Source organism: Typopeltis vanoorti, chromosome 18 (assembly GCF_054136105.1).
Source record: "Typopeltis vanoorti isolate ZY-2024b chromosome 18, IOZ_Tvanoo_1.0, whole genome shotgun sequence".
NCBI classification, from domain to species: Eukaryota; Metazoa; Arthropoda; class Arachnida; order Uropygi; family Thelyphonidae; genus Typopeltis; species Typopeltis vanoorti.
This window is the reverse complement of record NC_143566.1, coordinates 12676049-12700883: the sequence shown is the minus strand read 5'-3', so window position 1 is coordinate 12700883 and position 24835 is coordinate 12676049. Positions and strand designations below refer to the sequence as shown.

Sequence of the window (24835 nt, the reverse complement as noted above, 5' to 3'; positions counted from 1 at the left end):
CTATTGGCTAGCTATGGGGAAGGTTGGTTGGTTTATGGTTTATTGATGCAAGAACAGCAAAGGTTACAGCAATACATAAATATTCAAAGATATAGTAAATAATGTGCATGTACAAAAACTAAGTCAAGCAATACAAGTAGCTAAGTATAAATAAAATTACAGCAAGGGTTACAGCAGTACACAAGGTCAAAAGTTACAACAGTATATAAATAGTTAAAGACCAATTAGTAAACAATATGCATACACAAAAATTAAGTTTAGCATTGCAGTATCTCCATATGTACAAAATTACAATAAACATCACTGCAATATACAAGATCAAAGGCTACAGCAATAACAGCAATAATAAATAGTCCAAGATAAACTAGTAAATAATACAGAAATATACAAAAATTAAGCTAAGCAATGCAGTATCCACATATAAATAAAATTACAGTCAAATGTGTTTGTACAAATTAATTCTTTGTAATAGGCTAAAAACATCATGTAATATGTCTGAATCTGATAACATATGATAACATCATGTGATAACAGCCTAGGAAGAACAACTTCCTCTCTTCTCTTTCTATGTTGACTAGAATGCCAGTGCTTCATTGCAGGCTTAATGTCATGTAATTTGTTTGTCGATGCTTCCTGCCATTGAGCAATTAGCTTTGATCTTATATATTTTGTCTGTAGTCTGTATGTGGTACTGTCAAGTAGTATATGGAGAAAGTATGTGTTGATTTTTCAGCTTCATCTGAAGTCTTATTTCTCTTAATACTCAGTGCTGATGGTAGGAAAGTGACAGAAGCAGAAGAAATTGCTCAATTACTAAGTGATCACTTTGCAAGTCTATATCATCCAGGTGGTGACTTCACAGTTACTGTGGTGATAGAGACTAATGTGAATATTGAAGTAGATGAACTGGAAGTACTCAGTATATTAAAAAATATCAATATGAATACAGCAGTGGGCCTGGACACTATATGTCTGCTCGTGTGCTATGAGAATATATATGTCTGCTCGTGTGCTATGAGAATATACAAGCGAACTGGCAGAGCTTCTGATGAAGTCTTTTAATCCAAGTCTCAGCTTTGGCAAGGTTCCAAGGGAGTGGAAAGAGGGCAAGATAGTTTTCCATTAAATAAAGGTTGCTCAAGACAAAAGCAGCAAATTACAGACCAATTTATATCTCTGGAGGAGTGGTTAAAGTGCTGGAAAAATTGGTTAAAAGTGAAATTTGGGAATGGGTGGATAGGAATATGATACTTTACAGGGGGGCAGCATGGCTTTGTAAAATGTTGGTCCTACTCACTAATTTATTCACATTTTATAAGGTGATATTGGATAAAAGAAATGGCTATACCAGGATACTGCTGGACTTTGCAAAGGCGTTTGACAGAATACCACATGGAACACTATTACATAAGTTGGAGCAAATGGGAATGGATAAGAGGCTGGTGGTGAGGATGGCTGATAGACATCAGATGGTGGTGTATGGTGGAGTGGAATTAAGGCAAATGAGGATGACTCATGGAGTGCCCCAGGGCTCTGTACTAGGACCACTACTCTCTAATTTATATATTAATGATATAGCGTAAGATTTGAATGGGGATATTCAGTTGTTTGCTGATGATGCAAAACTAGGGAGGGCAATAGTTGATAAAGGTGATGTAGATATCTTCCAGATTATTTAAATACATTGGTAGTGTGGGCAAAACACAATGGTTATCAATTCAGTGTAAGGAATGCACTTCAGGATGAAAAGATTACATACTTCATATCATATTGATGGTAGTAGTTTACATGAAATTGAGGCCAGGAACCTAGGGGTGATGGTGGAAAGAGATCTGAAATTCAGGACATTATTATTATTATTATTATTATTATTTCGGGCGACTCCAGGAGTCCTTAGACTCATCGAGGGAGGCCCTAAACATCATGTCCACACAACTATGCAATTACATTCTCACAGTATCTATCATACCTTGTCTTGAACTCGTTCACCGTCATAGCACCCACAACAGACTCTGGCAGCTTATTCCACTCATTTACCACTCTAAAAGTAAAGAACCCAGCTCTAACACCCCTGCTAACCACACTCTTGCCCAGCTTCCATAGGTGTCCCCTAGTTCTCCCACCACCAGTCCTGATCTCAAAAATATCCTCTGAATTAATCCTATAGAATCCCTTTAGCAATTTGAATGTCTCAATCATATCTCCCCTCCTCTGCCTATCAACTAGTTTCTGCAACCCACAAATCCTCAACCTATTCTCATATGGTTCATTCCATAGACCTGTTATCATCTTAGTCACTCGCCTCTGGGTCCTCTCCACCTCCTCCCCATCAAGAAGGAACCGAGGTGACCAAATCTGGGCACAGTAATCGAGATGAGGTCTTATCAAGGCTCGGTACAGAGGTACAATAACTTGCTTGTCTCTGCTCGTCAAGGCATTTTTCAACAACCAAGTGAGTTGATGAGCTGATTTAGCTACTTTTGCAGTGTGCCCCCTAAACTTCATCTCCTTATCCACCAACACTCCCAAGTCCCTGGCCTCATCAATCTCTTGGAGTACAGTTCCACCAATGTGGTATACTGCTGCTAATCTTTTCACCCCAAAATGCATAACCTTACATTTTGTCACATTAAATTGACATCCATTCTCATTAGCCCAGAACTCCAATCTATCTAAGTCATCCTGCAAGACTTTGACATCTTCTGCATTCACTATTGCCCTACCCAACTTTGCATCATCAGCGAACAAATGAATTGTTCCGCTTAGATCCTTCCCTATATCGTTAATGAACAGATTAAACAGCAGTGGTCCAAGAACAGAACCCTGCGGCACACCACTAGTCACAGGCCGTCTTTTGGACTCTACTCCTGAATAAACTACTCTTTGATATCTCTCCATCAACCAACCACCTATCCATCTCACCAACCCTATATCCATTTCCATATGTTGTAGTTTACGGATTAGTATTCCATGTGGTATCCTGTCAAACGCCTTTGCCAGGTTCAGCCGTCACCTTGTTATAAAACTTGAGCAAGTTACTGAAGCATGATCTACCCTTCACAAAGCCATGCTATCCCCTGTACAGTATCTCGTTTTCATCAATCCATTCCTGTATTTTTCCCTTGAATACTTTCTCTAAGATCTTGACAACGACTCCTGATATGCTGATCGGTCGGTAATTTGCAACCGTAGTCTTGGATCCTCCTTTATGCAGTGAAACTAATTTCCCCTCTTTCCACACCTTCGGGACTAAGCCAGACCTGAGACTCAGATTAAACAGATCAAGGGCACTGATAATTCTTTAGCCGCTTCACGCAAGACCCATGCCGGTATACCATCCAATCCCACAGATGTGTTCACATTAAGGTTCTGTAATAGACTAGTCACCTCCACTTCATTCATCACTATTCCCGTATAAACTAATGGTTCCTTCACTTTTTCAATGTCATCACCTGGATGATATGCTTTTGCAAAGTGCACGCTCAGTAACTCCACTATATCGACTGATTCAGTGACCTCCTTACCATCGTCATTCCTTAAAATCATTTTGCCGTGTACAGTTTTTTTTCTTGCTTGCAGCATATTGAAAGAACTGTTTTGGATTCTCTTTTGCTTGCAAAGCTAGTTTCCTTTCATAATCCGCTTTTGCTTTTTTTACTACACTCGTTACCTTTCTGGCCTGCACTTTATACCGTTCATGTGCCTGCAGGTCACCCCTTTCTTTATATTCCCTCCACAGTTGTTTCTTTTTTTGCAGCTCAAGCTTAATGGTGTTATTCATCCATTTAACCCCTACTTGTTTTACTTTTCGGACCCTAGGTATACAATCCGCCATTACCTCCTGTAAATGCTCCTTGACCACTTCCCATGCTCTATCGACGTCCAGCCCTTGCAGTTGTACATGCCATGGCACTGATCCAAGCAATCTCCTAAGCTTGTCATACTTGCCAGTACGGTAATTCTACATATACCCTGTCTTAATCGAAAATTCCACACCTTTAGCCACCTCCCAGGTCAAGACCTTATGATCACTCTCACCAATAGGTGGCAACATGGTCATATTCATTACAGTGAAATTCTCAGATGCTATTACCAGGTCAAGCACTCTCACACCCCTAGTATTTTCAATTACATGCTGTCTCATATAGTTATCCCTTAATAATTGAATAAAATCCTTTTCCTTCCTCACATGTGTCCTCTCCTCCTTCCAATCAATGTTACCATAGTTGAAATCCCCCATAATAATTACCCTCCTTCCACTCATTTCATCAATTTCCCTATGCATACTATCTCCACCATCTATTCCATCACCTGGTCTATAGCAGCACCCAACTGTATATTTTATTCTGCCAGTCTCAATCTCACACCAAATAGCCTCAAATGAGCTCCTTTCACTATCCTGCGATACATCTTCAATTCTCCTTGGCTGCAGTTCATCAGCTATCATCAATAATACCCCTCCCCCTATTTTATTCTCTCTGTCCCTCCTAAACACACTATAACCTACACATTCTATCCCACTAACCATATCTTCTTCCGTCAGCCATGTTTCACTAATACCAATAACCTGTGGCTAGGAAGAGCCAATCAAGGCCAAAAATTCTTCCTTCTTGTTCCTAATACTCCTGGCATTAGTATACATGAAATGCAGTGATCCCTTAGTCCCACCCCTATATTGATGCGTTATTCTAAATGACCCATTCCCATTTTTTGTCCTTACTGCTGGCTCGGGTACATTATATACATTCTTACACTCATCTGTCTCACTGATGTCTGCATATCCATCCCCCCCCCCCTCCTTGGTAGTTCTAGTTTCCCTGGTTTTGCACATCCATTTTCACTTCATTTAGCAACACTCTTTTCAGTCTCCGCACACCAAGTCCATTCAAATGCAGGCCATCCATCTTGTATAAGTCCTTTCGCCCTTCAAACTCATTCCACACGTCCACGAATTCCACACCACACCGTCTGCATAACCTACGCATAATGTCATTTGCGATTATGGCCCTCCTCCTAAACTCCTCTCTGTCATACCGCGGCAACAGACTAACCATTCTAACTCTGTCACTCTTTTCTTTCGCTACCTTTAACAATACTTTCAAGTCCTCTCTCATAAAAAATTTATCACCTTTCAATTCATTTGTACCCGCCACAATTATTAATTCTTTCACTCTCTGTTTTTGCACTCTAATACTCTCACTTACATCCTTAAATTTCGCACCCGGTAAGTACGATTTAGTTACACTGCCATCTATCACCCCTCTTAATAACGAGTCACCATACAACACTCTTTCCTTCATTTCAGAAACTCTCTCATTCTTGCACTGTTTTTTTACGTTAGCCTTTCCGTTAGACATATTGCACGAGTTAGCAGAATAGCTCAAAGGATTACTTGGATGTTGAGGAACACATTGACAAGTAAAGATAGGAAGGTTATTATCTCTCTTTATAAGGTTATGATTTGGCCACATGTTAACTACTGTAAACAGATTTGGTCACCTGCATTTCTTGGGGATCAGGAGGTGGTTGAGAGGATTCAGAGATAAGTGACTAAGTGAAGACAGATAGAGGGTGTGTGGGTTATAGAGTTTAACTAGCAACCACAACTCTGAGTCTTTTGACTACATGGAGTGGCCATATAATAATACCGTATTTATTTAAGTATAACTCGCCCTTGTGTATATCTCACACCCCTGATTTTACTTTACAGAAAAAGAAATTAAAAAGTTTTGCATATACCTCACATACAAAAAAACTTTAAGAAATAGTGAATGCTGTTATGTCAGTTTCAGATATTTTGGAATTCGCTTTAAGAGAATCAGCATTTCAGCTCAACAATCGGCGGCTTGCCTTTGTCATTGAATCACGTGATCTTTTGCTAATACTGCACCAATTCACGTGTGCGCCTTCATAGCTGCACTATCTCTACTGGCCTACCATTGCTGTCCATTTTACATTCCACTTTCACTTCTCATTAGTCATTTGTGAAGAACTGGCCATGACATATCTCAAGTCTTGTAAATTACTGGTAATTTTTGCTTGAAATATGGAGAAACGTTCAAGTTACAGTGCTGGTTTTAAACACAAAGTTATGATAAACTCAAAGGTTATATGACTCCGAAATGATAAAAGGACAGGCAATAATGAAACTGTTTGTTTTAATTTAATTACAGTATTGTCACTAAAGATTCAAATTTATTGCATGATGAAGGTGAGCTGCTGATCATGTAAATAACGTTGATAATTAAAATTTAAAGATTTATTTAATGAATACTGAGGATTTAATTATAAACATCAATTTAGTTTTTCCTGAAAAAACTAAAGTTTTTTCAGGAAAAACTAAATTGATGTTTATAATTATATTTAAGTAACTTAATGGGTGCACCTTTTTGACAACTCGTATAGCAGAGTATATAAGTTCTTTTCTCTATATCCTTTGGTATTAATTTGGTCTAGCTACTCACTGATGAAGCCTCAATAAAGGCTGAAACTGGTCTGGGTAGTGACCTCCCACCATAATGTAATAACAGCATACATTTCCTAGGAAATGTGTTTTTACATTATGGAAAATACCAAGAATAGCGATCAGAACTTTGCCATCTTTGCTACGAGCTGCCCGTGTTTGTACTACGTACTAGGACTACGTGCCTTTGCTCACGCTAGTAGTCGCTGATACTTTTATAGTTTATTATACTATATTCGGCATGAAACTCTCTGATTCCAATCTTTGAGTTTCTTATTCGGTTTTAAAACAATGTGGGATTTAATATCCCCTTAATTTAAAAGGTAATAATAATTCCTACCTGGCTGGGAATTCAGCACAAACCAACTTTGAAATTAAGGGTTTTCATTTTGTATAACAGGTGTAACACCTCATACAACACTGGATGTGGATTATACATAGGAGAGATAGCCTGTAAAGAGCTCAATGAGTGTATAAATTACAGACTTTTGGTCACGGTTTTCTTTTATATGCACAAGTGAATGACATACAACTCTGCTGTATAATTACTGCCATTAGGTGGGATCTGGCTGAAGATAGTAATGTCAGGAAGCACAGCCAACACAAGCATCAGTACAGATGGGCAAGAAATCAGAGTGGGCTGCTCTCTGTGCATTAAACACTTGCAGGTAGACATGATGGAGTATGAGACTTGTATAGTTGAAAAAGTGAGAGGTTGCAGGATTTAGTGCAAACCTGCCGTCTAAGGACACTATTATGTTTGGTGCAGGAATTGTTGTCAAAATTCATGTCAACAGCTTGCATAGTCTTTTTAACATGCATACCAAAAGGACATATGGCAGTTTGATACATGTGATATTGAGTGCTCCAATGCAAAGAAAAGAGACTAGTCCATGTAGCATAATCTGGTAGGATTAAGAGACAGCTGTTTCCATGTAAATGATAGAGCCAGTTGATTTAATTTAACATAAAAACTTTGAGTGAGTGATGTGCAAAAGGCACCAGTAACTATTGTATATCCTGATGATGGATGGAATCCAACTATTGCAGATTATTCTTGCTTGCAGAACCATAGACTTAAGACCCATAATCCAGCTTTGAATGTAAAAACACACAATAAAGATGAAGCAATGAAGATTGATCTGCATCCTATTCACTAGAGGATACAGAACAAAGAAGATTCGATACTCTTTTGCACTTTTCTCTTAGTTGATGAACGTGCACAATGAACATAAGTTTTCACTCAGAGATGTGTCCCAAGAACCTGGCTTCTCTTGTTACTGAAATAGCAGATTGTCCCATTCTTATTCAGGATCTGGATGATTTTCGACAGAAGTGTACTCAGACACTTTTTTTTTCTGTCGAAAACTGAACTCCACAGAGAAATACATTAATTGCTTGCTGAAGTAGTCTTTAAATTGCCCACATGTTACAAGAGTGACAATAAATTGTGAAATCAACATATAGTATTGTCTACAGTGGGCAGAAGCTGTTCAACGATTCAGTTAACTTTGATGGAAAGTACTGTGTTTAAGACAGAGCCTTTGGGGTCACCCTGTCGATGATACAGCCAAGATAGCATACTTCCCCCTCTGACTTGGAATGTTCACTTGGATAGAAAGTTTCCTCTGAGACCTAGGTTACAGAGGATCTCACTGTCATTTGGTGACAGTGAGATCCTCTAAGCTCCAATTGATGACAGTGATCGTACCATACTCACTTGAGAAGTATTCAATTCAGAAAAGGTTATATGCTGAACTACAAATCAGGAAATTATTACCAACAGAGCAGTATATTGAGTTTAGTGGAATGGTATTGGTTGCTGGTTGGGAAGAATATCGACAGTGCATGGGAAGCATTTGAACAATACTTAAATGATTCAAAGAATAAATAGGGTAGGGGTCAGAAGGTTGTGTAATTTTATGAAGCAAGAGATTTGTATAAAAAGGATGATGTGGAAGGAATACTGTGTACATAAGGGTTATGTCCATTATGAAAATTATAAGCAGCAGGCTAGAATAATCACAACTATAGTATGGAAAGGAAAGTCTGAGTATGAAAAGAAACGAGCTGGGCATGCTAATGATAACCCACAAGAATTCTATTGATATTCTGCAAGTAAAAGAAAGAATGAATATGAAAGAATAACTCTTCTAAATGCAATTGACGTGAGGGGTAACAGATGTAGAAGAGGTTGTTCAACTAATGAGTGCCCATTTTGTTAAAAGCTATAAACCTTGTGTATGCAACATTGAACTCACTGCTACTCTTCACTGGATGAAGAAACTCAGGTGTATGAGGAAAAGCTATCGGAGCTGTTGCACAAACTGAATAAGAATTCGGCAATAGGGATTGATGGGATATCAGTATGTGCACTAAAAGGGTGTCTGGCTGAACTGGCTATTCCTTTGACCAGGCTGTTTAATATGAGTCTCAGAACTGGGAAGATTCTGCAGGAATGGAAATAATATATGGTAATTCTATTGCACAAGAGTGGTGCAAACACCGATGTATCCAACTATCAACAAATTAGTATCTCAGGATTGGTGGTGAAGATTTTGGAAAAATTGGTTAGTTCTCGCATTCAGAAATGGGTTTACTAAGAGAAGATCATGTTTTAGCAACTTGCATTGAACTAGACAAAGGGAATAGATACACCGTGATACTTTTGGATTTTGCGAAAGCTTTTGACAGATTAGATCATGGTATACTTTTATATAAATTGGAAAATATGGGTTAGGATTATAGAATATTAGTGTGGATAAGAAGATGAGTGACTGACAGATATCAAAAAGTAGTATACAAGGGATATGTGTTTGCAAGATTTAAGGCAAACATTGGTGTACAACAAGATCTGTACTTGATTCACTGTTATTTAATCTGTACATTAATGATATTGGGAAGGATTTGACAAGCGACATATAGCTATTTGCTGATCCCATAATGCAAAGCGCATCTCCTGTGGACATGTATAATGCTATGCATTAAGGGAACGGCCACTACCCAGACTGGTTTCCACCTTTATTGAGGTCTCGTCAGTGGGAGCAGACCCAGAGGTGGCGATACTAAGGTGAAAGTAATGGAGAAGCCATATTTACCTATACGAGTTGCAAAAGGTGTCTCACCTTATTATTAAATTACTCTGGATTTAGAGAAAGATGTTGGAAGTTTTTTCCCACTTGGTTAGACTATAATAAGTTTAGTTTAATCCTTTATCTAAGTGTAAGCAAACAAAGTTTGTACCTGAAGTATCTTCAGGACTGAAACAACTTGTGGTAAAGGTGGACCAAGCTCTCATCCCTATTTGTCTTAGTATCTTCCATAATGCAAAGCACATCTCCTTGCAGACATGTATAATGCTATTCATTAAGGGAAGGGCCACTACCCTGACTGTTTTGACCTTTATTGAGGTCTCGTCAGTGAGAGCCAGACCCAGAGGTGGTGATACGAAGGTGGTCAATAAAGGTTGAAACTGGTCTGGGTAGTGGCCCTTCCCATAATGCATAGCATTATACATGTCTGCAAAGGAGATGTGCTTTGCATTATGGGTGATACTGAGACAAGTAGTGATGATAGCTTGGTCCACCTTTACCACGAGTTGCCTCAGTCCTGAATATACTTCAGGCGCAAACTTTGTTTGCTTACACTTGGATAAAGGATTAAACTAAATTTATTATAGTCTAACCAAGTGGGAAAAAACTTCCAATATACAACAGTTGACTGTAAAACTTGTATTATTTCAGAAAATAATATATTGTGTTATTAACACGAAGTAGTGGCACTTCTCTGTCATCCTCTCCTCACTAGATTTAAATTAGTGATAGTCTTGGGCCAGCCATCTCTGATTGGTCAATGGTGGAGTAGATTTCCCTTCAGTCTCTAAAGAGGTTAGATCCATGTCTTGGATTTTAGCCTTGCCGGGCTAAAATCCTTGCCTACTCCCTTAGGGAGTAGATGAGGCCATTTTGTCTCTTAGCAAATGTTTTCTTGGTTAAAATATTTTGCACTAATGGTTCATTGTCATTTCTTGCTCATAATTTATCAAAATTTCTTAGTAGTTACACAAAAAGAAATCTTTATGTAACATTTAACAGTCTTGAAACATGTAAGAAATGCTGGTTTAGAGGATAAATTGCTGCTGAAAAAGTATATTGATAACTAGTGATAAGAAGGTGGTTGTGTCACTGTATAAATCATTGGTGAGACCACACATGAACTGGTTTTTAAATCTGGTCAGGTACTGTTTTTTACTTTTATATGGAAACATTGAAGCAGGTATGGAGATGATTAACCCAGGTAATATCAGGACTCTAGAATGTTTGTTACAAGGAAAGGTTAAAAGAATTAAATGGCCAAGTTGTTGGATATTCAGGAAAAAAAAAAGGTGATACGATAGAGAAGTTAGTGGTGGGGAGAGAGGATTATTAAAAGAGTGGAAGGTGACAGGGAAAAGAATGAGAGACTATCCCTGGAAATTGTGTAAAAGTGTGGTGAAGAGGGATGTTAGAAAATGGATTTTTTACATTTGGCAGTGGTTAGTGAGCAGAACACATTACCAGAATGTGTTGTGAATACTGTGAGCATGAAAACGTTTAGCGTTCAGTATGTTTGTTTGTTTGCTGATACATGTAGGTTGCTGTAATAATAATAATCATCATCAGATCTCCATAGAGGCAAAATCCATGGGAGTATTCATTGCCACATGTGTAGCTCATCAATTGTGGTGAAGTTAGTGGATTAAATCATGACTTAAACACATTCACTTAGAACTGACAATGCTCTCAGGCAATGCATCCCAATCGCCCACCACTCTCTGTGCAAAAAATCTACTTCTCTTTCCCCATTCACACCTACTACATACAGCTTCCAGGGATGTCTTCGTCCCCCATCCTTCTGTTAGACTGTGCGAAATGCATTTCCTCAATGTTTCTTTATACTCAGCATTCCAAAGACCAGAAACCACTTTTGTCATCTCCTATTCCAATATCTATTCATCCTTCTGGAAATGTGGATGACCAAATCAGTGCACGGTAATCCATATATGGCTCGGTCTTATACAATGAAACCTTATTATTTCTACTCCTAAATGTACTTTGCATCATGGCCATCATTCATTGTGCTATTGTCACAATTTTAGCAGTATTCCCTAAATTTTAAGTCCTTACCCACCATCACTCTGCAGATCTCTCATCTCCTACAGCTCCTCTAAGATATCTCCACCAGTTGTATACTCTGCATTCCATCTTTGCTTCCCAAATTTTAAAATCTTATGCTTTATAACCTTGAACTGCTAATCCCACTCTCGTTTGTCTTAACTTCTATATCATGCACAACTCTAGACAGAGATTGGCCTATAATTCAAAGCTTTAGTCTTATCATCTCTCTTATAAAACAGGACAATTTTTCCATTTCTTTGGAATTTGACCTAACGTATGACTCATGTAAAACAAGTACATCCCAAAATGCACAGTCACCACCATCTGATGTCACATTCATGAAGTTGAAATACTTTTATGAATTGCTCACATAATATTACAACTATTTTCTGTGTAGTTACATCCTTCCAACAATTATTATTCTGCTGGCCACGTAGCAAAAGAACTACCTAGAATATTTTGGCCTCATTTAGTCAACCTTACCAAGTCAGCTTCCTCACCTGCTCTTTCTACTCCTCATGCGGTTAATTATTACCACATATTAATTTCAATTATTGTATTCAAACTACTATACTCAGATTTTCACAGATTTTTATTAGATTACTAGTTATCACTGCTCAGAATTAATTTAGTTTTTCTGTAACGAATTATGCATAATAGCAAACATGCTTTTATTTTAAGGTCCTTCCAAGTGGTAAAATTTTGGATTTTATATCTAGTATGAGAAAAGACAATACGGGGTATGATTTAAAGCAACTTTTTATTGGATCAGAAGGTTCTCTAGGAATAATTAGCAGAGTTTCTCTCCTTTGTCAAGCAAAACCTCCTGCCATTTCAGTAGCATTTCTGGGTAAGTGTAAACCATTTTATTTTAATAGCGAGTTTAAAAATTCAGGTTAGAGATATTGAGAAAAATAATTAAATCATGAAATAAAGATAGTTATATTTTTGAACATTCTGTAAAATCAAGAATATCCTGCATAATAATTAAAGTAATGACTAGCATAAACACTTCTGCTTGCATTAATACGAGGGAAGTCTGGAAAGTTCTCGGCCTAACAATGAAAACACGAATTTATAATTTCAAAATTATTTTTATTTTTCAACATAATCTCCCTTAAGACTAACACATTTATTCCAGCGATGCTCCAGTGCCATTATCCTGTCCCTGTAGCAGTTCTCAGTAAGATTTGCAAAATACCCCTCTACAGTTGCAATCATCTCTTGCTTCAAAGAAAAACGCTGACCAGCGAGAAAGAGTTTTAGTTTGGGGAAGAGATAGAAGTCAGAGGGAGCCAAATCTAGGGAATAGGGTGGATGTTCCAACAATTCATAGTGCAGATCGCTTAATTTTCCCATTGCCAAAACACCTTGGTGGTCAGGTAGGTGCATTGTCCTGATGAAAGATGATGTTTTTCTTTTGCAAACCGGGTGTTTTCTCACGAATTTTTTCGTCTAGTCTGGTTAAAAGATTGGAATAATATTCCCTGATTGTTTTACCCTTTTCAAGATAATTAATAAACAAAATGCCTTTAGCATCCCAAAGCACTGATTCCATCAGCAGGAAAGGTCACGGCATCGGTGCTTTGGGATGTTCAGCACCAAAGAAGACCAACTTTATCTTCTTTGGTACTGAACAACCAGCTTCTGTCCACTGTTTTGACTGCTGTTTGGATTCTGGTGTGTAATGGTGAATCCAAGTCTTTTTTTTTGCATTGTTTTGCCTTATGGGAGATACTAAGCTAAGTAGAGATGAGAGCCTGGTCCACCTTTGCCACGAGTTGCCTCAGTCCTAAAGATACTTCAGGCACAAACTTTGTTTGTTTACATTTGGATAAAGGATTAAACTAAATTTATTATAGTCTAACCAAGTGGAAAAAAACTTCCAACATCTTTCTCTAAATCCAGAGTAATTTAATAATAAGGTGAGACACCTTTTGGCAACTCTTATAGGTAAATATGACTTCTCCATTGCTTCTACCTTAGTATCACCACTTCTTGCTCTGGCTTTCACTGACGAGACCTTAATAAAGGTCGAAACCAGTAATGGCCCTTCCATAAATGCATAGCATTATACATGTCTGCAAGGAGATGTGCTTTACATTATGGGAGATACCAAGACAAGTAGTGATGAAAGCTTGGTCCACCTTGACCATGAGCTGCCTCAGTCCTGAGGATATATTATTGTCTAACCAAGTGGAAAAAAACTTCCAACAAGAGTCTTTGGACTCCCTGGAGGTGTCATGTAATAATAATAACAATAATTTGCAGCCCAGCAATTATCAGATACCTTGTATAGGACCATGAAATCTTGTCAATCCATCAAAGAAATTTCCAATATAGAGCCTATTGCTGAATACATAATTGTCCTAAGAGAAGAACAAAGATTAGCGATCCAAGTGATTGACTTCAAATGAATAGGGTAGCAAATCTAAGCACAATGACTTGTGAGCACTTCAGTATTGTTATATCTAACATTTAGTGCTTCTGAACACTTATGACTGAATCAATGCACTTGGTTCTCTTTTCTGCCATCTTGGCATCAAACATCTGTTTTCTAACCTTTCCTCACCCATTCTATTTAAGTGGCCAATCACCTTAGATAAGCTCTGCTTACACATTCTTGAATGCTAATAGTGTTACATTTCTTTCAATATCTTCATTTTTAATATGAAGATATTAGAATTTCTCAGAACCCACATATCTGTGATCTCTAATCTTTGATCAAATGCTTTAGTTCTAACCCAGCTCTCAAATCCATAACTTAAAACTGATTTGAACACTGTCTTGTATACTGCTAGTTTGGTATTTTGGTCAGTTTCTCTTATTCAGTGTACATTTATTCAGTAGACTATCCACCATACCAGCTTTGCTTATTCTGTTGTCTATTTCCAGATTTAACCTACCATCTTCGCAAAAATCTGTGCCTAAATAGTTAACAACAAGTATTGAAGAAGTAGGTTATGTGAATAATATAAAACAACAGGAATGGATGACAGATGAGATTCTTTCTCTTATTGATACAAGAAGAATGTACAAAAACAGAGACCTAGCCAGGTATACAGAAACACATAACATCATCAAGAAAAAAATAAAAGAAGCCGAGGAAAATTGGATGAAAAATTTATGTACTGAAATTGAACTGCTTCAGAAGAAACATGATAATTTCAATCTGTATAAGAAAATCAACGAAATTTCCGGAAAACTGAGGAAAAAGCAAATAGTGTCTCTAAGAGACGAAAATGGAAAAATAGTTCTAGAAGAAGAGAATAAAGCACAGATTTGGATAAAATATGTAACAGAACTTTTCAATGATACTAGACAGACGCCTATAAATATAAAAGATAACATTCAAGGACCAGCAATCATGAAATGCGAAATAGAGAATGCTATACGAACAAGTAAAACAGGAAAAGATGGTGTGCAAATAGAATTTTTAAAATTAATAGAACCAGATAACATCAAACTTCTTGAAAAACTATTTAATGAAATATATGAAAGTGATGAATTTCCATCAGATTGGCTCAAATCTGCATTTATCACTATCCCAAAGAAACCCAAAGCGAATTCCTGTGGTGACATCCGACTTATTAGTCTAATGAGCCAAACATTAAAAATATTTTTGAAAGTAATTCAGAATCGCATTTATAGAAAAAGTGAAGAAGCTCTAAGTGAAACACAATTCGGCTTTCGGAATGGTTTTGGTACTAGAGAGGCCCTTTTCTGTACCCAAATATTGATACAAAAATGCATTGAAAAACAGAAATCTGTCTTTATGTGTTTCATAGATTTTGAAAAAGCATTCGACAAAGTCAGACACACTAACTTAATAGAAGTCCTTCAACAAACAAGGCTAGACGAACAAGACATAAGACTAATGACAAATCTGTATTGGAATCAGTCAGCTACTGTTCAATTAGACAACATTACCACCAGTGATGTTAACATCAAAAGAGGAGTGAGACAAGGATGTGTGCTCTCACCACTCCTGTTCAGCATATATGCAGAGGTAATCTTTAAAAAAGCGTTGGAAGAATGTCCAGAGGGAATCACAATAAATGGAAAGATTGTTAACAACCTATGATATGCAGATGACACCGTACTAATTGCAGATAACATTATGGATCTCCAAAAACTCATTGACAGAGTATACATAGAAAGCCAAAGAATGGGAATAAATATAAACATCAACAAGACAAAATACATGATCATCAGCAAACATCCAGCCTCATCAATGAAACTGACACTCAATGGGAAAAATATTGATCAAGTGTCAAGATATAAATATCTTGGTTGCTGGCTTAATGAATGGTGGGATCCAGAAATAGATATAAAGACAAGGATTGAAGTTGCACGGCAGTCCTTCATGAAAATAAGAACACTATTCTGCAATAAAGCCCTAAACATGGAAGTCAGATGCCGAATGCTGAAATGCTACGTGTGGTCTATTCTGCTCTATGGAGTTGAAACATGGACATTGAAGGTGACAACCATCAAGAAAATCGAAGCCTTTGAGATGTGGCTATACAGAAGAATGCTAAAGATATCATGGACAGAAAAAATTACCAATGAAGAGGTCTTAAAATCCATTGGCAAAGCTAAACATCTTGTACAAATAATCAAGAAACGAAAAACATCGTATCTTGGCCACATCATGAGAAACAGCAAATACCAACTTCTACAAACTATTTTGGTAGGAAGAATTGATGGCAAAGGAACTAGAGGAAGAAAAAGAATATCATGGTTTGACAACATCAAGACGTGGACAGGAAAGAGCAGTGCACAACTGCTCAGATTAGCACAAGACCGCAATTTGTTCGCCAAGATGGTCGCTGACCTTCGATAGAAGATAGCACAATAAGAAGAAGAAATAGTTGAAATATTTTACTTGTGCTATAAAATCTCCATTTAGAATGCAACTGAAATTTTCTATGTTCCTGTTTCATAGTTTTTGGTTCTTTTATTGCTGATTTTCATGCCAAATTTGTTACAGTTATTATTCAATTTAGTTTGAGAATCCTGGAGACTTGCACTTGATGTGTTTAGGAGTACTGTCCAATTCTATGGTATGGCCAAAAAAAAAAAAAAAAAACAGTACTGAATTTCAACAATCCCTTCATTACACGTCCTATTAGATTTATGCTGTTCGACTGCATGTACATTAATAGAAGAGCACATAGAGTCTATGTCATTACATTCAGCTGTAGCAATGAGTTCACATTCGAAGAAAAGGCATTTATTGTTGAGCATCATTTTCATTCATGCAGAGTTAGTTGAACAAATGTTCCAAGCCTACGTGTTTAATCTGCCTTGAAAGCAATTGCCCATTTTGAGCACATAATCTATTGTCATTAATGCTTCATTTAACCAAGATTCCAGCAGTAGTTGTGGATGCGCATATCATCATGTGTAAACATATATTTCTTTGTTAATAAACCCATTTACGCCATAACATATACCATTGTAGTTATTCAGTACTGTTATTATTATGTGGGCTTCTCCATGTTGTCCGAAGACTCATTGTGGGAGACCCAATCTATCCATACGATCTATCATACCTTGAATCCATTACAGATAAAGCACTCACAACTGACTCTGGCAATCTATTCCACTCATTCACAACTCTCCAAGCAAAAAATATAGTCCTCACACCTCTTCCAATTACACTTGTATTCAACTTCCAGAGATGATCCTTTGTTCTGGTCCCTCTAGACAAGTGCTGAAATATTTCCTCTGCATCAATCCTATAAAACTCTTTAAGCAACTTAATTGTTTCTATCGTTAACCTCTCTTTTTCTTCTCTGAACCGACTTCTGCAGTCCACACACTCTCAATCCATTCTCATAGGGATCATTCCACAGGCCATTGTGGAATGATCTGTTGTGAATCAAGAGGCAAGTGAATCGTGTTCACTTGCCTCTAATTCCTCATCCCCAAGAAACCCAAGGGACCAGACTTGAGCACAGTAATTCAGATGTGGACATATCAAGGCCTCATAAAGAGGAATAACAACTGCTTTATCTCTACATGTTAATGTGTTCTTTAATAGCCAGGTAATTTTATGGGCTACCTTAGCAATATGTCCTTTAAGTCTGTCCACCACTACCCTTAAATCTCTAGCTTTGTCTATTTCCTGAAGTTCAGTGCCATCAATGTGATACACTGCTTGTAATATATTTTCCAAAAATGCATTATTTTACATTTCTCTACACTAACTGATACCTATTATCTTTTGCCCATATTGACAGCCTATTTAAATCATCTGCAAGTCTTCCACATCACCTTGATTAACTATTAATCTGCCTAATTTTGCATCATCAGCAAACAACTGAATATTTCCTTTCAGGTTATTTCAGGAAACAACCTTTCAGGTAGATCCATGTAGATGATGAACAAGAGTGGAGATAGTGTGCATCCTTGTCTTATCCCTGATTTTTCATCAAACCATCTTCTTGTATTTCTTTCAATTCTAGCTGCTGAGTGACAACTTAAATATAGATTACGTATTGTTCTGTATAATGTTCCATTCACCCCATATAATTGTAGTGTTTTGAAAAACTTTTCTCTGGGTACCTAATCACATGCCTTTTCCAGATCTACAATACAAAACTTAAGTGTGGATCCTTGTCATATTCACACAGTTTCTCAACTATTTGTCTCAAAGTGAAAATCTGATCTTGACAACCTCTATTTGGCCTGAACCCAGCTTGTTCTTCTCCAAGTTTCTATTCCACAGTCTTTCTCAACCTCTTTTCAAGTATGCTTACATAAATCTTACCTGGAACACTCAGCAGAGAAATTCCTCTGTAATTCTCGCATTTAGTTTATTCCCTTTTTTATAGATGGGTAGTATGAGAACTGTAACCAATCATTGGGAATTCAACCTTCTGTACAGGCCCTCTGAATTATTCAATGTAGCCAGTGCAAAACTTTTAGACCTCTATACTTAAGCATTTCTGGTCAGATATCATCACTCCATCTGCCTTTCCACATTTCAAGTTTTTGACAACTTTTTTCTACTTAAAGTATCAATATGAACTCCTCTTTGCATTCTTCTTGAAAATTTTCTAGTATGATTCTGTCACCGCTTGGTTTTTGTTTAAGAGTCTTTCAAGTAATTACTCCAGACATCTAGGATATCCTTACCTTCAATGTTCCTGTTACCTTTATCATCTTTGATAACGTGACATTCTTTTTACATTATTCTTTCCTCCATTTCTAAGCTTCTTCATCAGCCTCCAGAACATTTTCCCACCTTCTTGATGTTTATTTTCCTTACTCTTACCACCAGTCTTCCCATAATTTTTGAGTTTTGTTTAGCTACTTTTACACATAGCTTAGCTCACATTTCTCTCTCTCTATATATATATATATATATTCTTTTAGGGCATCTGCTGACTTATTTGCTAGGAACTTTTGCTATGCTTTTTTCTTTTTCAGTTCTGCTTCTTTAACTTCTTGTGTCCACCTGGTATTCTTATTTTTCTATCCTTGCAGACAACTTCTCCACATACCTCCCTAGCTGAATGAATGAATGACTTCTTCAGAGTTTGCCACAAGATTCCAAGGTTTGGTTCTTGTTTTCAGACTGCTTCAAATTTTCCTCAACAATCTTTGCATTGTTGAGTCTACGATTTACCTGTAAAAGCTGCTCAATTCTTTACTTCTTTTTAAAACTTTCTTACATACTGTTCTTTTCAATGTGATATCCATTTTTATTCTGCTTATTGCTAAGTAATGGTCACTTCCAATTTTGAATCCTCTGTACACTTTTGTATCCAGAATCAGCACTATGATGATATCTATCAACAATGACATAGTCAATGAGGCTTTTCTTATTTCCTGTGTCTTCTGTCCATGTGAACTTATGCACATCTTATGTTGAAACATGGTGTTAGTAATGACTAGTTCATATCCTGAGCAGAAGTTCAGTAAATACTTACCATTATTGCGCAGTGACAAAAGTTTATAAAAGAAGAATAAATATATTATTATTATTATTATTATTATATTTAACATTTATTCTTCTTTTATGAGCCTTTGTCATTCACAATTTAAATTGCATTTGATTTGCAATAATAAATGAAATTGTGCACTATGAGAAAAAATTTCCCATTTCATAGTGCAAACTATGGTTTGCACCAAACAAGAAGATGGAAGAGATATGTTTTTTTATGTACACATATTTGTTTCGTGGTCCACGGCACGGTTAGCCTAGTGGCTGTGCGCTTCACAACAGAAGGAGTGCCCTAGGTTCAATTCCTCTCAGTGACGCGAGGAGCTGAAGGATCTTCCTCAGCCATACCTAAGTTAGCTGGTCTTGGGCATGGACAGTAGGGTTTTTCCCTAGTTTATTCTGGGGGTTTTCATCCTGCAAAGCAGGCAAACCGGCCTCGAGAACTCAACATTACGGACATAGGATACACTGGGGCTTAGGGCTGACCATCTTATCCTGTGAATGGTTTGAGGTCCAATGATTAACTAACCCTCGACACTGCAAGATAAAAGAGGGAAAAAGGAAGATGAGGTGAGATATTTGTTTTGTGTTATATTGATTCTGTATATTAACTATAAGAAACTGATATTTCATATTTCAAACAGGAGTACAGTTCAGGCATCCATTTTTTGTTTCAATAATTTTATTTTTCTGTATGCATTATAAATTAATAGTTTCTTATGAAATTCAAATATTCAACAGATGATGGCACCACTATTGCAGGAAAGATGCCTTTTCTATGATATCCAAGTATTGTTTCCACATAATAATGTGGAAACACCATTTATATCTTATTTACCATTTTTTCCTCCTTGATTTTTCAGTAATCAAAGTTGTATATAAATGTAAGAAAAATAAATAATAATTTTTCATTGAGCTTGCGATAACTGTTTGTTTAATAATTTAAAGAAAAATATTTATTTTGTTTGTTTTCCTGCAAATTTATTATAATAGTATATATATCAACACTACACTTTAATTTTAGGATGCTCAGATTTTGAAAATGTACTTTTGACATACAAGACATGTAAAATGTGGCTTTCTGAAGTATTATCAGCTATAGAAGTAATGGATTATTATGCTATGGAAGCTGTTGAGAAACATCTTCATCTACAAAATCCTATATCACATCATCCTTTTTATATATTGTTGGAAATATCAGGTAGTGCATTTACTTACATAATTGAGTCATTAAATGTTATGAATAAATGCTATGTATCATTTAAGTGATTCTTGAACTGTTTTTCTTAATCCAGTATGTTGGTTAATTGGTTAATCATAATAATAAGATTAATATGGTAGTTACTATCATTATCATTCTTATCACTAGATTCAAGGTATCAAGACCTGCCGCTACAAGCCCAGCATATTTATTTGTGTCTGTCATACTGCATTTTAAACTTTTTTATCTTTTATCCCACCACCACTCAGTGTATCACACTTGCTTCTCATTGTCATTCAATACCTGCTTCTCTTATCACTACATACACCTTTACTCCTCATTCTGTTCTTCAGCTTCCTGATTCGACATTCAGATTTATTTGTTATTCATCTCATAAATCCCTCTCAATTTATATATCTTGTTCGTATTACTCTTGTGCTTTGAAGACTGATATTCTGCAGTTCTAATAAAATTTTACTAATCCAAATCTAATCCATGGACTGAATCTGTATTAATGAAATAGTAGGGGGGAAAATACAAATATTATTTTAGATGCAAAAAAAAAAGTGTTTCTTTAAATTTCTAAACTGCATACTTTAAATGAAAATGCATGATTACATTTTGATATAAATAAACTCAAAATCAAAATAATAACTAGCACCATTATTTGAATTAAACATTAGATATTTTATTTCAGTATGAAGATTTAATACAAAGTAAAGTTTAAAATAGATGAGTCTTTGACTCCGTGAGGTCTTGGGGTAATAATAATAATAAGGATGAAAAGTTACTCACAAATCCCGAAGACATCATGGAAAGATGGAAGCAGTACTACCAAGAACTATTGGAAAATGCAGGACATGGAAAAAATAGAACCCTAAGAGCAAAATATGCAAACAAAACAAAAGAAGATCAAAGCGAGGAAATTCAGGAAAATGAACTGCTAGCAGCAATAAGTAAAATGAAACTGAGCAGATCAGCAGGCCATGACCAAATAACACCAGAAACGATAAAGAATTTAGGAAAGAACATAAAATGTCTATTACATCTAGGGCCATCTTAAGGCATGGGCATACTGGGCAGTTTCCCAGGGGCCCCATGATGCCATATTGTTCATGAGAGATCTCTTGGCAGAGCATATAAATTACTCGACCTCTCACTGGAACACTGAGCTAAGAGAACTGGAAATGGCAAACTAAATACTTTTCATACTATACTATAAATAAAATTTAAAAAAAAAAAAAAATTGCAGGTGGATAACCCTTTGAGGAGAAATGGAGCATACTTTTATGAGTGGAGCACAGAAGAGGAAAAAAGCTGCAGAGGAGAAAGAGAAAATGAGCAAACTTCCAAAGTTAACATCTTGGTTCAATCCAGGTGCAACGTCAGCTACTAGTACTGCTCCTCCAAATACAGCATCACCATCTACATCCACTCCTGCATCAAATCATCCAATTCCATACATACCGTTACCTGTTCCTGCTGCTGGGGATATTCCCCAAGAGGAAATACACGAATCTTTAACAGCATAGCAGTGTGCAATTCACATCACAGATCCTGGACTGTGGGACATTAAGAATACTAATACAGTGGATTACTGGATTTGTAGTGGGCCGGCATCATATCAGAATCATGATTGCAACCTTTCAAACTCACAGTGAGTGTATGACAGGGCCAGAAGAGAAAGAACTCAGAAAAGACATTTATGAAAGAAAGTGTTCAAACGTGAACTGCATGAAATGGCAAGTGTGTAGAATGGCTACTCTGTTCAACATTGCAAGGTCGTTTGCACTGCTTTGCATGTCTCCTATTGTCCAAGAAAGAATCTCTCTTTGCTACATCAGGATTCAATGACTGGAAACACAGCAATCTTATTGTAGAACATGAAAATGGAGAAGAACGTCACAAGTTCATGATAACATATTTGGCATAAAGAAATCGGATGTATAGATTCTTTATTAATCAAAACATCACCGCTCAGAGCAGGAGTACTGGCATAAAGAGTTGACACGTGTGGTTTCCGCCATTCATTTTCTTGCCTCCAGAGGTTTGGCATTTCATAGAGAGAATCAAACTATTGGGTCGACAAAAAAAATGGAAAGTTTTTAGGTATTCTAGAGCTGTTGAGTGAATTTGACTCCTTTTTGGAAAAGCATCTCAAACTGTATGGAAATGATGGAAACGGGAATCCATTGTATCTATCAGCAAACATTTGTGAGGAATTCATCCAATTAATAGTACAACATATTCTTTGTGCAATTCTGGAAGAAATGAAAGAATCAAAGTATTATTCAATAAGTGTGGATTCCACTCCAGACATCTCACACATTGATCAACTGACATTTACTGTCTGATACATTCAAGAATGTGAGCCTCTGGAGCATTTCATCAAGTTCATCCCCATCTTTTCTCATGGAGCAAAGAATCTAGCAGACATCGTCAATTTCCTGAATGCCAACAAAATTCCACTGTCAAACTGCCATGGTCAGTTGTATGACAATGCCTCAAATATGTCTGGATGCTATACTGGATTTGCAAGCACGGATCCGTCAACTGAATGAGTTCGCCGTCTATGTCCCGTGTACTGGACACAGCCTGAACTTGGTGAGAGTAAACAGATCTGTAAACAACACTTGGCAGAGTGTTGTTTACAGATTTTAAAATTCTTTGACTTTGTTCAGCATCTATATTCCTTATTTTTTGGCTTCTGCATATCGATGGAATGTTCTGGCATCATCATTAGGAAAAGATCATTGTTGTGGTCAAGCGTCTGTCTGACACGAGATGGTCATCACATTTTGATGCTGTCCATGTTCTGCATGGTGGTTTTGAGAAAATTAAACATGCACTGCATCTGTATCAACTGACACTGACCAGGAAATGAACTCAAGGCGAGAGGCAAAAGGATTGAGCAAGAAAATGTAGAATATGGAAATGATATTTCTGACAATTCTTTGGAATGACATTCTCGAAAGAGTGAACAAAACAGGTATGGGCCTGCAGTCAAAAGATGTGGGCATACTTGCTGCCATGAATCTTCTCGAGTCTCTGAAAACGTATCTTCAGGAAATTAGAGACAAATTTAGTGAATATGAATTGAAAACCAGGAGTTGATGTCCAGATTCGGATTATAGCAATGTGAAGAAACGGGAACGAAAGCGAAGCGCATGTCTTGCTGGATATGATGAATCAGAAGAAGAGATACTTCTAAACAAAAATTAAAAGTTCAAGATAGAAGCATTCCTCCCTCTTCTGAACACTCTGAACTCTGACCTGACAAAATGTGCAGAAGCTTATTCGTGGATTGGAAATCTGTTTTCCTTCTTCAGTCAACAATTGAAAACAATTGGTTCTGATGAGCTAAACAAAAAGTATAAACATCTGGCAAATGTATATCACAAAGACCTTGATTATGGAGACTCTTTTTGTGATAATTGTGAGACTCTCCCTGCGTTGTATAGAAAAATAATTTCGAAGAACTTGAAATCTGTGTTTCCCAATGTTGAAATTACATTCAGAGTGTTCATGTGCATGATGTGACCAATGGTACAGGTGGACATTCATTTTCAAGATTGAAACTTACAAAGAATCAGCTTAGCAGCACAACAGGGCAGCAGCGTTTGAACTGGCTTTCACTTGTGCATGGAAAATAACATCCATTGACTTTAAGCCAGTTTTCTGCTAAGAAATTTCGCAAAAGTTTGTGTTGATTAATCCTTGCTTTACAGTATGTTTATGTTTAAACATTGATTTTGCTAAAAGTACCAATAAATCTATAGGCTTAATTTTATGGACCGTTTACATTTTTATTCCCATAGGTGGGTGAGTAGGGACCCCAGTGCATTGCTTTGCCCAGGGGCCTACAATACTATTAAGACGGTACTGGTTACATCTATTCAATGTTTTATGGAAAAAGAAAATTATTCCCAAAGACTGGAAATTAGCAATAATAATCCCTATACATCATGAAGGTTATTTTCTTGATCATAAATTAGTAAATAATAATATTTGGTTTACCGATCAAGTGTTGATCAATTTTATTAACTGAACCAACTAGT

General features: G+C 36.8%; 1 protein-coding gene across 3 annotated transcripts in view; it reads left to right on the top strand.

Annotated features, from left to right (window-relative positions):
- The window catches only part of LOC150096493 (D-2-hydroxyglutarate dehydrogenase, mitochondrial-like), a 311482-nt gene that overhangs the window by 178401 nt on the left and 108246 nt on the right, over positions 1 to 24835 (top strand). For all 3 annotated transcript variants that reach the window (XM_090408145.1, XM_090408144.1, XM_090408146.1), the window contains 2 exons: positions 12301 to 12469; positions 20601 to 20777. In XM_090408145.1, the coding sequence (XP_090264271.1) occupies positions 12301 to 12469; positions 20601 to 20777 (346 nt within the window). The remainder of the gene's footprint in view (positions 1 to 12300; positions 12470 to 20600; positions 20778 to 24835) is intronic.